We start from the raw sequence: 13,419 nt of genomic DNA on the forward strand, positions 1-13,419 counted from the left end.
GGGGTGACGAAGGAATGAAAAACCCTGGGGAAGCTGTAAAGTACCCTACGCGTGTGCAGGCACAGCCACCCGCAGGTGCACGGCGAGGGCGCTGGCCTGGCTTCCCATCAGGGCTCCGCTCTGGTCCGGTGCCCGCTCCCTTCCCGGTCCGCTCTCCCTCCCTCTGTCCCTCCCTCCCTGCCATCAAGGAGCGCTGGCTCCCGGCATGCCGTGCGCCGCTGACAACCTTATAAATAGTCGCCTTTGCGAGCGGGCGGCCGGCGAGGACGGGCAGGGCACACACTGTCCCCGGTGCCCACCCGCACCCCTCCCTCAGGTCAGTGTGTGCCCGTGTGCGTGCCTGTGCACGTGTGGGGGGGGTGCCCCTGCGGGGAGTGGGGGTGCGTGTTTGTGTGTGGCAGGGCGTCCTCCGGGTTTGCGTGGCTGTGTTTGTATCCATGGTTGCGATCTGTAGGCATCTGCTTGCCTGTTCCCCAGGCTCTGCTCTGGGTATTAGTGCCACACTGTGTGTGCCATTGTGGATGTGTGTGTGTGTGTGTGTGTGTGTGTGTTGCTCTCCCTCCCAGCCTCCGCGACAGTCACCCCTTTGTCCTGCCGGCACTCTTGGGGCTCCAGGTCCCTGCCCTTGGCACGTCCCACCTGGGGACTGGGGAGGGGGAGCTGTGGCTGGACTGCCTGCCCCGAGGACCTGGGCAGGGGCAGCCTAGGTGATGGGAGGAGCTATCCTGTCATGTCATTTTGAGTGCTGGGGGGACGAGAAGCCCCCTGGATGTTTGGCCCCCTGCCCCCGCCTCCTGAAAAGCAGGGGCCCTGTGGGAGCCCTGGGACAGCCCATGGGGCCTTTCCTGCGTGTTGCTCAGTTACCTGCCTAGGACTCTCCAGCAGCAGCAGGACTGGACCTGGGGGTATAAGCCCAGAGAGGGTACAGCAGCTGCCCAAGGTCACACAGCTGAGTGATAGAGTTGGGATTTGAACCCTAACCAGTTGCCAACCACTGGAAATGCTGCTCTTGGTCAGAAGCTGGGAGACCTGGGTCTTGCCCTGGCCTTGCCTTGTGATTGAGATGAAGTCGCTGTCCCATCGGGCCTCAGCTCCCCAGGCCCCTCAGCAGACCACCCAGTCATATTAGGAGTTGCCATGGCCCTGATTTGGGGACCTTATAAGGCCTGGGTGCGGAGCCCGTAACCCAACTCTGTCCTGGACCCCTGGCTTCTGTGAGGACTCCTCACAACCCAAGTTATTTTGGACCAAGAAGTGGCAGGTGCCAGCAGGACAGAGGGGCTTAGGTTACCAGGAGGGGGCAGGGCAGGGTGGGGTCAGGAACACCCCTCAGGGTGTCTTCGCGGCAGGCTGTCCCTGGCCTGGGGGCCTCTCCCTCCCCCACCAGCTGCAGAGGGGCACTGGCAGCTGTTACTCTTCCTTAAGCACACTCAGCAGGAAAGAGGTTATAACTCATAGCCCATGAGCAGCGGGACGGTCAGCAAAGCTGCTAAAGGACCTAGTGGGTGCCAGGCCCGGGGCAGCAGAAAACGTAGCCTCAAGTGTGACCCCAGCCAGGCCCTGGAGCAAGTCTCTCCTTCCCTCCCAAGGTGACTGTGAGGATGGAGTGAGGCTCCCGGGGCTATGCTCAGCCGGGGCCAGGCCCAGTGTGGTGGACACAGGCCTGCGGTATACAGCAGAGAGGCCCAGTACAGTGTGGTGTGTGTGATGCTGGGCGACGGTCACCTGCCAGTATGGGAGTGGAGAGCAGAGTCCAGGAAGGCTTCCTGAAGGAGGTGACACCTGAACTGAGTCCTAAACAGTAGCACCTTGGGGAAGGGCATCCAGGTGTTGGGTGCAACATTAGCCGGGCCCTGGAGTGGGACACGGTCGTGGTGGGTGAGGGAGATCGGAGCAGTTCAAGCAGTGGCTGATAAGGCTGCAGAAGGTGCTGGAGGCCAGCTCGCTGGGCCCGGTCAGCTACGTTAGGGTTATTTTGGGGACTGAGGGGGCCATACATGGAAAGGTTTTAAGCAGGTAAAGACGTGGTTTGATGCTTGTCAGAGAAAACCCTGCAGTTTGCCTGGTGGGGCACGGAGGTAAGGAGGCCCACGGGAGGCTGGAGCAGTGGCCAGGTCCCCTGCTTGGAACACGGCAGTGGTGGTGAGGACACGGACTGGAGGGACGTTCAGGAGGGGATGGCTGGGGCTCGCGTGTGTGGGGTGGACGTGAGTGGGGAGAAGGGCGTCCCCTCTGACTGCAGCCTCTGGCTGGGTGATAGGGCGCAATGCTGGGGACATGGGAGGGACTGTTTAGAGGCTCGGGGTCTGTGGGGTCTCTGGGCCTGTCCAGGGGCTGTTCATGTTTGGGGCTGGGAGAGGAGGCCTGGGCTGGCTGAGCAGGGATGGGGGTCCTGGGAACCTGACGCCAAAAGTGAGAGGGTGGAGTAGGGGCCCCGGGTGGGGATGTCCCTGGCAAGAGGAATGCTGGCCAAGGGTTGAGGGTCAAAGGCCAAGGCAAGAGTATCTCTGATGTTTGCTGGCGGCCTTGGGGAGGGCTGGTGGGTGGGGAGTAAAGAAGTGGGGGCCAAAGATGTGTTGCAGTCACTCTGAAGGCACTGATGGGAAGGGAAGGTGAAGGGAGACCCCTGGGGCTGTGGATGCAGAGCGGGGGGGGGGGGGGGGTCCCAGGAGGCATTGGGCTTGATTTACACACTGAGGGAAGGTGTGGGCAGGGGCCACATCAAGGGTGGAAGTTGGGCCTGTGCAAGGGTGAGAGCCTGGGGACCCCCTCAGCTGAGGACTGTACAGGCTGTGGTCACGTGAGCAGCCCCGCAAATTTCTCTCCCACCCTGGGCCTCTGTGTCCCTTTGAGCATCCTAGTCCAAACCTCATCCCAGATGAGGACACGTGCAGCTCCCCTCCCACCTGCCTGCCTCCGGGCCTTCCTCCCGGCCCTGGGGCGCGTTGTCAAGTTGTCGGGCAGATGCAGGACCCAGGGCCTGTTTTCCGGGAATCGCAAGGGGAGCAGCTCAGCAGTTGTTGGTGTGGCTGTTTATGCCCCTCGGTGCTGCCCCCGCTGTCTGGCCCCAGAGGGAGGAGGCAGGGACAGGACAGTGGAGACATCCAGAGGAAAGGGGACTTTGTGAAGTCCTCCCAGCCTCCTGGGCCTTCCCTGCCCCCACCAGCCCCTCCACCCTCAGAGGATGTCAGGGCCTGGCACACCATGTGGCTGGGTGGGAGCAGAGGCAGGAAAATCCCCCTCCCCCTCCCCACCTGTGCCCTTGTCTTGCAGAGTGCTGACTCGGCTCCCCAGACCTCGGCAGGATGGAAGGTACGGAAGCTCCCCTCTTTTCCTGCTCACAGCCTGGGCCTCAGTGTGCCCATCTGTTTAGGGGGTGTGCTTTCGGGAGACATTCGGGGAGGGTTTGGACGTGGCTCTGGGGTTGCTAGAAGGGGCCTATCTGGGGGCCTCCAGCATCTTCTTCAGGCCTCTCACAGGATATACCAGCTCCAGGATTACTTTTAGAAGGGAAGAGGCCTCCTTGAGGCTCCTGAGGGCCCCCCAGCTCACCTCCTACACTGGTATTTATAGAGCTGAATCTCTGGCTCTTTCTGGAGAGGGGGCGGCACTGGTGAGGGAAAGCCTGCCCTGTGGAGAGGCCCCAAGAGTGCAAATGCCAAGGCAAACACTGACACATTCCTGCCCCTCTCCCAGACCAGCAGGGGTGGGTCTTGAGGATGTCTTGGGCCCTCGTGGCTCCTATAGGCTGGGACCTGGAGGCAGACGTGGGCCAAGAGCCCGGCTGGCCCGCCTCCTGGCAGCACCACCCATCCCTCCCTGGCGCTGGGCCTCGGCCTCGGCGGCTCTTAAAGGAACCCAGCTGTCCTGGCTGCTGCTGCGGCCTGAGGCCGGCGGTCATCCTTCCACCCCTGGGCCTCTGAACATCCGCTGCCACTGGGCTGTGGCCTCCCCGCCACGCCCAGGCTTGTGCCCATCACACGGCAGCAGACGATGGGAACCCACAGAAGTCGTTCTTCGGCAGCTCCTCTAGACCTCCAGCCTCATGGCTGGGAGGACCCCGGGGAACTGCCGAGCTCACCTCCCCACTGGGGCAGGGACTTCTTTCCTAAGTGCACACAACGAGCTCCTACTTCCCTGAGAAGCGGGGAAGGCCTGGCAGCCTGGGAAGAAGCCCCGGCCGCAGCCCTAGCTCTGGCATCCCTGGAGCAGGCCCCTGCCTCTAGGCCTAGGTTCCCCCCTCTCTGGTGGGGCTACTCTTGCTGAGTTCTGAGATAGAGGTTGAAACGTAAGCTCCCTCCCTCTCCGGGCAAGGGTTCCACGTGCCCACCAGAGCCCCCTCCCCCCCCCACCCCGGCAACCGTCTCCAGGGCAACGTGTGTTGTGGTTGCCAACTCCACACTGGTACCGCCCAGGGAAGGCAGGCGGCAGGCTGGCCCAGGGCCCGGGAGGGGAAGGGCAGGGGACACAGCAGAGCAGGACCATGTGGGCCTGCTGCTCGGCACCAGACGCCCGCAGCGTGGAAGACGCTAACGCCCAAGGTGACCAGGCATCTCGGCCAACGCGAAGGTTGGCGTCCGAGCCCCTGAGGGTCACCGTCACAGCGTGTGCTGAGCCCGTAGCCTTCAGGCCTGGAACACCCTCTTCTCCCTGACCTGTCCCGGTCTCTGAGTTTTCCTCGCCCCGTTATCCCTCACTCTGGGCTGACTCATCTGCCTCTCCGACAGGACCATGAGCTGTGTGTGTGCAACTGCCTGGGGCCCAGCACAGGCCTGGGATCCCAGAGGTACCTCTGGTTCTCTGTCCAGTGACTCACTGAGCTCTGCTTCCCTCTTCTCTCCCACAGAGAAACTGAAGAAAACCAGGATCATCTTTGTGGTGGGTGAGTCCAAGGCAGCAGGCAGGGAGGGGCTTTGCAGGCCCTGGTGGGAGCCTGGGCCTGGGGCTGCACCCTGGGCTCTGCCCCCGCTTCACTGGGTGACCCGGGCAGACCCTGTCCCATTTCTCGGGGCTTCTGAATGGGCGGGCGCTTGCAGGCGGGCCTGGTTCGGGGAAGGGCACCCAGTGTGAGAAGATTGTCCAGAAGTACGGCTACACCCACCTCTCCACCGGGGACCTCCTGCGGGCTGAGGTCAGCTCAGGCTCAGCCAGGGGAAAGATGCTGTCGGAAATCATGGAGAAGGGGCAGCTGGTGCCACTGGTGAGTGGGCCCCGGCAGGGTGAGGGTTGGGGGGTGATGGTGGCCCTGAGTGGACACCAGCCAGCAAAGCCCATGACACACTAGCAAGGCAGACCATGACCTTCCCTGTTTCTGAACCCTCCTGAGGGTCCCCACTGCCCTTGGCAGAAAGTTCCTTCCGGAAGCTCCCGGGAGCCTCCAGGACCTGCCCTGCCAACCCCTCCCACCACCAACCCCTCCCACCACCAATCCCTCCCACCACCAACCCCTCCGGACTCCCACCACCCTGGCCTTTCTGTCCCCTCACACTGATCACACTCTTTCCTGCCTGGAATGTTCTTTCCTCCTCATCTTTCATACCTTGCTGACTCCTCAGACTTAGGCTAAGACCACCCCCTCCCGCCAACTTTATACTCCAGTAGCCTCCCTTCTTTGTCCGTATAACCCATGTCATGCTTGGAAACTATAAATCAACGGTGTAATTGTCTGTCCCCTCAGCACACTGTGAGTTTGCGGAGGGCAGGGAAGGTCTGCTTTGTTCACAGCTGTGTCCTCAGGGCCCAGACAGGAGGCTGGGAGGAGGGGCTCAGTCATATTATTGAGTGGATGAAGAAATGAATGAATGAATGAACGAATGAATGAATGATTCAATCAATCCATCAAGTCGTCACAGTTCACAGAAGGCTTCCTGGAGAGGGAGGCTTGTTTGGGAAATCTGTGTTAGGGCAGAGGGCATTTCTGGCTGTGGGGCAACGCGTGCAGAGGCCCGAGGAGGGGGTGGAGAATAGGGGGTCATGACCCCGCCTTCTTTTGCCACGCCTCCAGGACACAGTGTTGGACATGCTGCGAGACGCCATGCTGGCCAAGGTAGATACTTCCAAAGGCTTCCTGATCGACGGCTACCCCCGGGAGGTGAAGCAGGGGGAAGAGTTTGAGCGGAGGGTAAGTGCAACCTCTTGGAGCTGTGACATGGGATGAGCCGGCGAAGGCTGCTGTGATGGGCAGTTCTGAGCAGAGGGAGAGAGAGACTGATGGTGGGCGGGTGGGAGGGTGGGCAAGGAGGGAGACCAGGGAGACTTTCTGGAAGTCTTTCTAGAAGTCTAGAAGAAAATGAATGGAAGGAGAGAGGGCACCAGGCTGGGGAATTCACGAACATGGCCGCAGGTTCCAGCTCAGCTGCTTGAGGCCTTGGGCCAGTCAGGCTGCCTCTCTGAACCTCGGTGTCCCCACCTGCAAAATGGGGACAGACAGTTCGCAGCTGCCTTGAGGGGCAGCGTGGGGATTAGAGAGAATGCATCCTTCAAAAGTGGGGCTTGGCACCCCATAAACACACGATCAGAGGGGCAGGGAACAGCATGGATAGGGCTGGAAGGGTCACGCTGGTGTGGGGAGAACAGAATCTGTGGGGCAGGGCAACCGGCAGTGATGTGGGTGGGGACGTTCAGACCAGGCTGAGGCCTTGAATGCCACAGAGGGGCGTCTAGTCTCCTTCCAGGTGCCATGGGGAGTCTGGCTGGAAAGAGTGAGCCTTGAGGATGAGGGCTCTGGGCTGCCTAGCACGGGTGTCCCCCAGGAAGACTTTCCACAGTGGGGGAGCACCTCACTCACACACACACATGTGCAGGCATATGTGCCCACAGGCATACAAGCACACGTACATGTGCACACAGGTACAGACACTTACACATGCACAAGGCCAGAGGCATATGCACACATGTACACAAGCATCTAATGGACACACACGCACACTCATGCAGTGTGTGCGCACAGATGCAGTACCTCCAGATACAGGGACGCACAGAGATGCACACACATGTGCACACACAGATGCACACACCAACACCTCTGATGTCACAGGCCATATGGGGGAAACATGAAACTGCAAGTGCCCAGGAGGAGGGAGAGGTCTGCTGACCTCTAAGGGCGGGTGCGGGCTCAGGGAGGGCTTCTCGGCAGCGGGAATGCCTGCGGGGAGGACCGGGCATCTTAGGGGGCTGGGGCAGGACAGACCTCCATCCCCATTGCCTGTCTCTGTGAGGCTGGGCCATCTTTGGGCTTCCATAGCTTTGAGCCTCATCCAGAGGGAGGATATTATATTCCTTGACATCGAAATGACTGCAAGACCTCAAGAAAGTGTCTGTCCTGGTCTGGGTCTCAGTTTCCCTATCTATGCAATGGGGATTGGCTGGGTTTCCTTCAGACTAGGAGGCCATGGACCCTGAGGTCAGATGCCAGGCAGCCCTGAGGCACGTCCTGATGTACCAGATGCATGATGTCGCCTCAGGCCCTCAGGGTCACATCTAGAAAATGTGGTTAATGAAAGTTAACCCATCCCTCCTGGGGCCGTTGTGGGTGCTACTGGGCGACAGGGCTGGGCACCTGGTCTTCTCGGCTCTGGACAGCAGGGGGCGCCTGGGCCTCACCAAAGGAAGACAGGTCGGCCTCCTGGCCCTTCCAAATCTTCCCCGCAGATGAAACGCTTATTGCAATGACAGGGACATTGTTCAGAACCCCCAGAGCTCAGCAGGCCCTCGCCCCTTCACTCAGCCCTCCTTATTCCTTTGTCAAGTTCATATCCAGCCTTGCAGGTATAAGACCACCTACCTGCCCTCGGGGGCTCCAGGCCTGGCTGGGGGAGGGACCTTAAGTAAATAACCAGAGGTCCTCCTGAGACAAGCTCGAGGCAGAAGTAAAGGGGGACTGGAAGCGCGTGTCGCAGAGAGCTGGGATGGTGGGGGGGGGGGGCATCTGCAAAGACTGTCCTAGAGGAATGAGATCTTAGCTCAAATCCGAAGGCGAGCACTTGGTATTGAGGGAAAGGGTTCCTGGCCAAGGTTCCCGGCATGAGCAAAGGCCTGGCAAGGGAGGAGGTGGATGAGAGCCCAGACCACAGACAGTCCGTGTGGCTGAAGCCAGGAGAGCAAAGGACTGAGAAGCACGAGATGAGGAGGTGGGGGGAAGGGTAGGTCAGGTAAGGAGTTAGGACTTTCTCCTGAGGGCACTGGGGAGCCATGGAAGACGTTTGAGCAGGGGAGGGGCAGGGCAGATTGGTTTTAGGAAGGTCCCTCAGGCTGCCTTGCGGGCAGGGCTTGAAGGTCTGAGTGGGTCTCAGTGGGGCCTCAGAAGTGGGAAAATGGGGAGGAGATGGCCCCAGGGGGCAGGAATGAGGCCCCTGTAAATAGTGCCCCGCCTGCAGATCGGACATCCCACGCTGCTGCTGTATGTGGACGCAGGCCCTGAGACCATGACCAAGCGGCTCCTGAAGCGTGGAGAGACCAGCGGACGTGTGGACGACAATGAAGAGACCATCAAGAAGCGCCTGGAGACCTACTACAAGGCCACGGAGCCCGTGATCGCCTTCTACGAGAAACGTGGCATCATCCGCAAGGTGCGGGCCCGAGGGCGCCCTAGGCAACCTGGGTCTTTGCCTGGCTTGGCCTCAAATTGCTGTGACCTTGGGCCAGTCCTCCTGTCTGGGCCTTGGTTTCCCCACTGGTTGGATGAGGGGCTGCTGCCCACTGTGGCTGGGCTCGGGGAGCCTGGCCTGGCTTCCGGGAGAGGTCAGCCCCCTGCCTCGGTGGGGCCCACCCAGCCTTCCCCGGCATCCTGCCCTCATGGCCCATCTCCCCACAGGTCAATGCTGAAGGCTCCGTGGACAGTGTCTTCTCCCAGGTCTGCACCCACCTGGACGCCCTCAAGTAGCAAAGCTGGAGCCCCTTCTCCAGCTCAGAGCCCGGCCCCACCCTTGTCCTGACTCAAGGCCTTCCCAGCCTGAGCTCAGCGCTTCCACCCTGCCCGGCTGGAGCACAGGCAGAGGAAGCCACTTTATCCTGTTTTCATGGACAGCCGAGCACTAAAGGAATTTCCAAGGACATTCAGTTTTACTCCTTTTTCTTTGATTCCATCAGGGATGATTCACATGGCGTGGCCGCCCCAGCCTTGAGTCCTCAGCCCCTCCCCTTCCCGTTCCTCTCTGGGCCCCTCAGCCCACCTCAGCCGGCGCCCCTCTCCTAGCTCCGTTGGAAGACGCAGGGCCCTTCTTCACACATGGCGTGCTGGGCCTGGGCTGTGCCAGGCCTGGGGACGCTGGGTGACTGAGGAGTGGTCCTGGCTCTCGGGGGCTCGTGGTCAGGCAGAGCTGGGCCCTGGCCCGGGTTCCTCTGCATCCTTGCCGTGTGGCCTTGGTCCTGAGCCCCTTAGCTCTCCGAGCGTGTTTTCTGTCCTGAACCCCTGCTGGGGACTGGGCTGGAGCAGGCAGTGTGGTCATGGGCTGTGGGAGGGCTTCCTGGGCAGTGGAGGCAGCACACATCAGCCGGCCGAGTGCCCAGCGAATTGGCCTCTTTGGTGCAAGAAGATTTGAGGGTCCGGAAAGGGCATCGGGATTGAACGGGGGGGGTCATGGTCAGGGGTGCCTCCCTGATGAGGTGAGACCTGAAGGATATCCCACCATGTGGTCCTGGACAGGTCACAACCTGCCCTTCCTGAGCCCATTTCCAAATCTGAATCAGGATCAGTGCCCCCTCCCCCCAGCCCTCCCCCAAGGTCAGGATGAGAACACACTGAGCAAGGGGTGTGGGTGGTCAGTTACCGTGGCCTGTGGGACCGGAGACCAGAGCAGCCTCCGGGAGGTGCAGGGCTGGGGTGCTTTGGGGCCGCCCCGGAATCCTCTGGGGAGAAGCATCTTCCCTCTTCTGTTCTCTTTCACTCTTTGACCTCATCACGGAGAAAGTCTCCATTGGTGCTCACGTGTCCCTAACACCTGTCCCAAGCCCAGCTGGCTCCCTTTAAAGCCAAGGGAGCCTTCAACAGGGCATCCCCAGCTGGAATGAAATCCTGTGCGGGGCTGAGGGTGCCCCTGTGTGTCCCCTTCTACCTACAGCACGTGCGGCTGGTTTTCCATTTACAGTAGTTATTTAAACTTTCCTTGAAAATAAACGTATTTAAGTTTTAAAAGATGAGTCTATTGAAAGAAGAACACGAAATCAATAAATGATAGCACAGGGGAGATAGGTTCTAGAAGGCAGGCGTCATGCGGCCCTGGGTGGGGTGCGGCCGAAGGTCTCTGCAGCTGGTCTTTCTGTGCCCCGTGCCACCTGGGGCGCACCGGGAAGCCCCAGCTCACTCTGTGACTGCCCACGTCAGGGTCTCCAAGTCGCATCTGTCAAACTGGGCTAAAACACGGACACACGCATGTACATACACACTCACGCACACACACGTCCTCTGTCGAGGTTGTCATGATCAGCGCAAGGATGAGTGGAAAAACATGCCCCCAAGATGATAAAAAGCTAAGAGAAATCCACCTGACAAAATTGTCTTCAATATCTTCATTTTTTAAAATTACAGCTTCATTAATTCAGGTGTGTCTTCAGTTTATGGAAACCTAAGCTGACCCAAACTCTTCACCATGGAATCACTTTATTCACTAAAGAAAAAAAAAAACCCTTGAAAAAAAACACAAAATGTTTAACAGCTCCAGTAACTACCACCACCCCATCCTTGCCACTGCGAGCCTCCCTTTGAGGGTTTCCTTAGTTCACGTTTCCGGAGCAACGGCTATGCTGGCAAAAGATGGGGTCGCGAGCCCCCAGCCTGTTGTGCTGTGGCTCCCAGAAGGAGGGCAGCCGTATTCACAAAATTCCATCCCACCTCCTGAACCCAGACCAGCTCTGGGCAGCTCAGTGCACAGAGCTCAGAGGAGCCCCTGGTAGCGGGAGTCGCCTTGAACTGGAACTCTGGAGTGGGGCCTTGAGGGTACAGAGGAGTTTGCTTCACCATGAGACAGAGGGCATGGAAGGGCGGAGGGAAGAGCTCTGCGGAGCCTCAAAGGTGGAGAGGACCAGCTGTGGGGAGGGCTGAGGCCTTAGAGGGACAGGAGTGCAGGCTAGAGGCAGGGTGGTGGGTGGTGGGCAGCCAGGCTCTCAGGGCCTTGAATGCTGACTCAAGCATCAAGTCTTTCCCCTAAGAGCAATGGGAAGCTCAGAAAGAGCTTTGTGGGGGTTTTTTTTTTTGTTTTGTTTTGTTTTTGAAGAGCTTTGTTTTTTAATGAAAAATTTCAAAGTGAAAATTGGAGGAAATAATATAATGAACACCCATATACCCATCACCGAGATTTAGTAATTGGTAACATTTTTCCATACTTCATTGTTTTACTTTCGCCAAGCTATTTTAAAGTAAATCACAGATATGAGAACATTTCACCACTGAAGTCTGACTTCAGCGTGACTCTCCGATAAATAAGGACACTTTCCTATATAACCACAACTCAGAGGTCCAGGAACACTAAGTTACAGTAACATTGTCATAGGTAATAATCAGACCACATGCAATTTTCCCCAGTTGTCCCCAAAATGTATCTTTGGTCAAAGTGGGACGCTATCCAGGACCACATGCTGCATTTGGTTGTGATGTCCATTAAACCTCTTTAACCTAGAACGTCCTTCCTACTCTTTGACATTGGCCTGTGACGGGATCAGCTGTCCTGCAGAAAATTCTTCCTTCCAGATTTGTCTGTTGCTTCTTCGTGGTGTGTTTAACTAGCTGCCCCGTCCCCTGAATTTATTGTAAACTGGAAGTTAGTTGTAGTCTTCCTAGATGCGAGTGAAGACTTTGGGGCAGGAATACCTAATAGGCGAGGCTCAGGAAGGGTTTTTAAACCGGGCAGGATGGTCAGATCTGCAGCGCTTCCAGCTTTAACCTGCACACGCATCTCCCTGGGGTCTTATTAAAAAGCTGATTCTGGGGCTTCCCTGGTGGCGCAGTGGTTGAGAGTCCGCCTGCCGATGCAGGGGACACGGGTTCGTGCCCCGGTCCGGGAGGATCCCACATGCCGTGGAGCGGCTGGGCCCGTGAGCCATGGCCGCTGAGCCTGCACCTACGGAGCCTGTGCTCCGCAACGGGAGAGGCCACAACAGTGAGAGGCCCGCGTACCACACAAAAAAAAACAAACAAAAAACAAAAAGCTGATTCTGATTCAGCAAGTCTGGTTTGGGAGGGAGGCCCCAGCTGCTGGTCCGAGACCCATACTTTGAGGAGCTCAGAGAGAAGCTGCTCTGTGGAGGCGGGAGCCCAGGGAGGGCGTGGGAGGAGGGGGCATCTGTAGGGTCAGCGTGTGCTCAGCCCCTAGTGGTGGGCTGAGAGGGCGGCATGGCATTGGATCTGAGACAGCAGAAGCTGTCACACTCTTGAGGTCTCTGGGGACACTCCAGGCTTGTCCCAAGATGTTGGAACATTCTAACCATCCAGGGGACTGGTACGGTGCCTCTGTAACTTCAGGGTCTCAGACAGGGTGGGCTCCCAGATAGGGTGGTGTCCTCAGATGCCTCCCGTGTACTGAGCCCCTAAGTCTTGGCCTCGGGGCTCCTGAGGGCCTGGCCGGAGGCACTGAAGTGGGAGAGGAAGGAAGCGGAAGCAGGGAGCAGAGGAGGCCAAGGCTGTCGCCTCCCAGACGCGAGAGGGGCCTCGAGTAAACAGGAAGGCCTGGCGGCTCCACAGTGGGGGGGCTTTGGAGGGGGGGTGCAGAGCCCTACTGGACATGCGCAGCAGGCGAGCACAGGGCTTCCTCTCTGGCAAGCAGACCCAGAGAGGTTGTGTGGCTTGCCCAGGTCACACAGCGAGGCAGGGGCACAGGACTAGACCCTCGCCTGCCCCTCCTACTTCTGCCCCCATCCTGGGGTTCTGGTGCAGGCTCCCCTGCCTCTGCTTCCCACTGTGGTTCATGGGGTGCTGGACAGTCTCTCCCCTTCTTGGGCCTCAGTTTCTCTTCCTATAAACTCAGAGTCCCTACAACTCAGAGGTTCTAGAATCCTGGCCCAGTGGAATCCTTCTGCCTCTTAGGTGGTCTTCACGGGTTCTCTAGACCTTGGGCATCGTTGGGTTTTATCAAGAACGTCAACATCACCCAGGAGGCGGCAGGGACCAGGACCTTTCCTCGGGGAAAGAGAGGGAGACTTTGAGGGATTTCCCTCTTCTAGAATAGAGTCAGGACCACTGACCCTGGTCACCTCCCTGTATCCTTGAGGAGTCATTTGCCCTCTTCAGAGACCCTGTCCCTGGGCTCAGAATGCCCCCAACACCCACACCCTGGACACTCAGAATCACAACCTGTGAGATCCCAGGCTGTGTAGGCCAGTGGTTAAGTCCATTCATTCATTGCATGAGCACTTACTGAACGCCTGTCATGGGCCAGGCACTATGCTAAGCGATGGGGATTCAGCAGCAAACAAAGCAAGGCCCTTGCC

At 58.8% G+C, this 13,419-nt stretch overlaps 1 protein-coding gene across 2 annotated transcripts; it reads left to right on the plus strand.

Moving 5' to 3' along the window:
* Nucleotides 1-209: 209 nt before the first annotated feature.
* On the plus strand, nt 210-9,053 carry AK1 (adenylate kinase 1). 2 transcript variants are annotated; one of them, XM_060014101.1, is made up of 7 exons: nt 210-316; nt 3,274-3,312; nt 4,847-4,882; nt 5,037-5,200; nt 6,005-6,121; nt 8,376-8,567; nt 8,813-9,053. In XM_060014101.1, exons 2-7 carry the CDS (start codon nt 3,306-3,308, stop codon nt 8,879-8,881), a joined length of 585 nt encoding a protein of 194 aa, XP_059870084.1. In that variant the 5' UTR covers nt 210-316; nt 3,274-3,305; the 3' UTR covers nt 8,882-9,053. The 2 variants fall into 2 exon arrangements, with proteins under 2 accessions (XP_059870084.1, XP_059870085.1); XM_060014102.1 differs by lacking the exon at nt 210-316 and adding an exon at nt 1,936-1,954.
* The last annotated feature ends 4,366 nt before the right edge of the window (nt 9,054-13,419 follow it).

Source organism: Delphinus delphis, chromosome 6, assembly GCF_949987515.2.
Source record: "Delphinus delphis chromosome 6, mDelDel1.2, whole genome shotgun sequence".
Lineage (NCBI taxonomy): Eukaryota > Metazoa > Chordata > Mammalia > Artiodactyla > Delphinidae > Delphinus > Delphinus delphis.

Excerpts from the sequence above, each read along its gene's own strand:
- AK1 (XM_060014101.1), top strand. Across the intron at positions 5,201-6,004 it reads AGGGGCAGCTGGTGCCACTG|GACACAGTGTTGGACATGCT; the intron begins GTGAGTGGGCCC and ends CCACGCCTCCAG. Across the intron at positions 8,568-8,812 it reads AACGTGGCATCATCCGCAAG|GTCAATGCTGAAGGCTCCGT; the intron begins GTGCGGGCCCGA and ends ATCTCCCCACAG.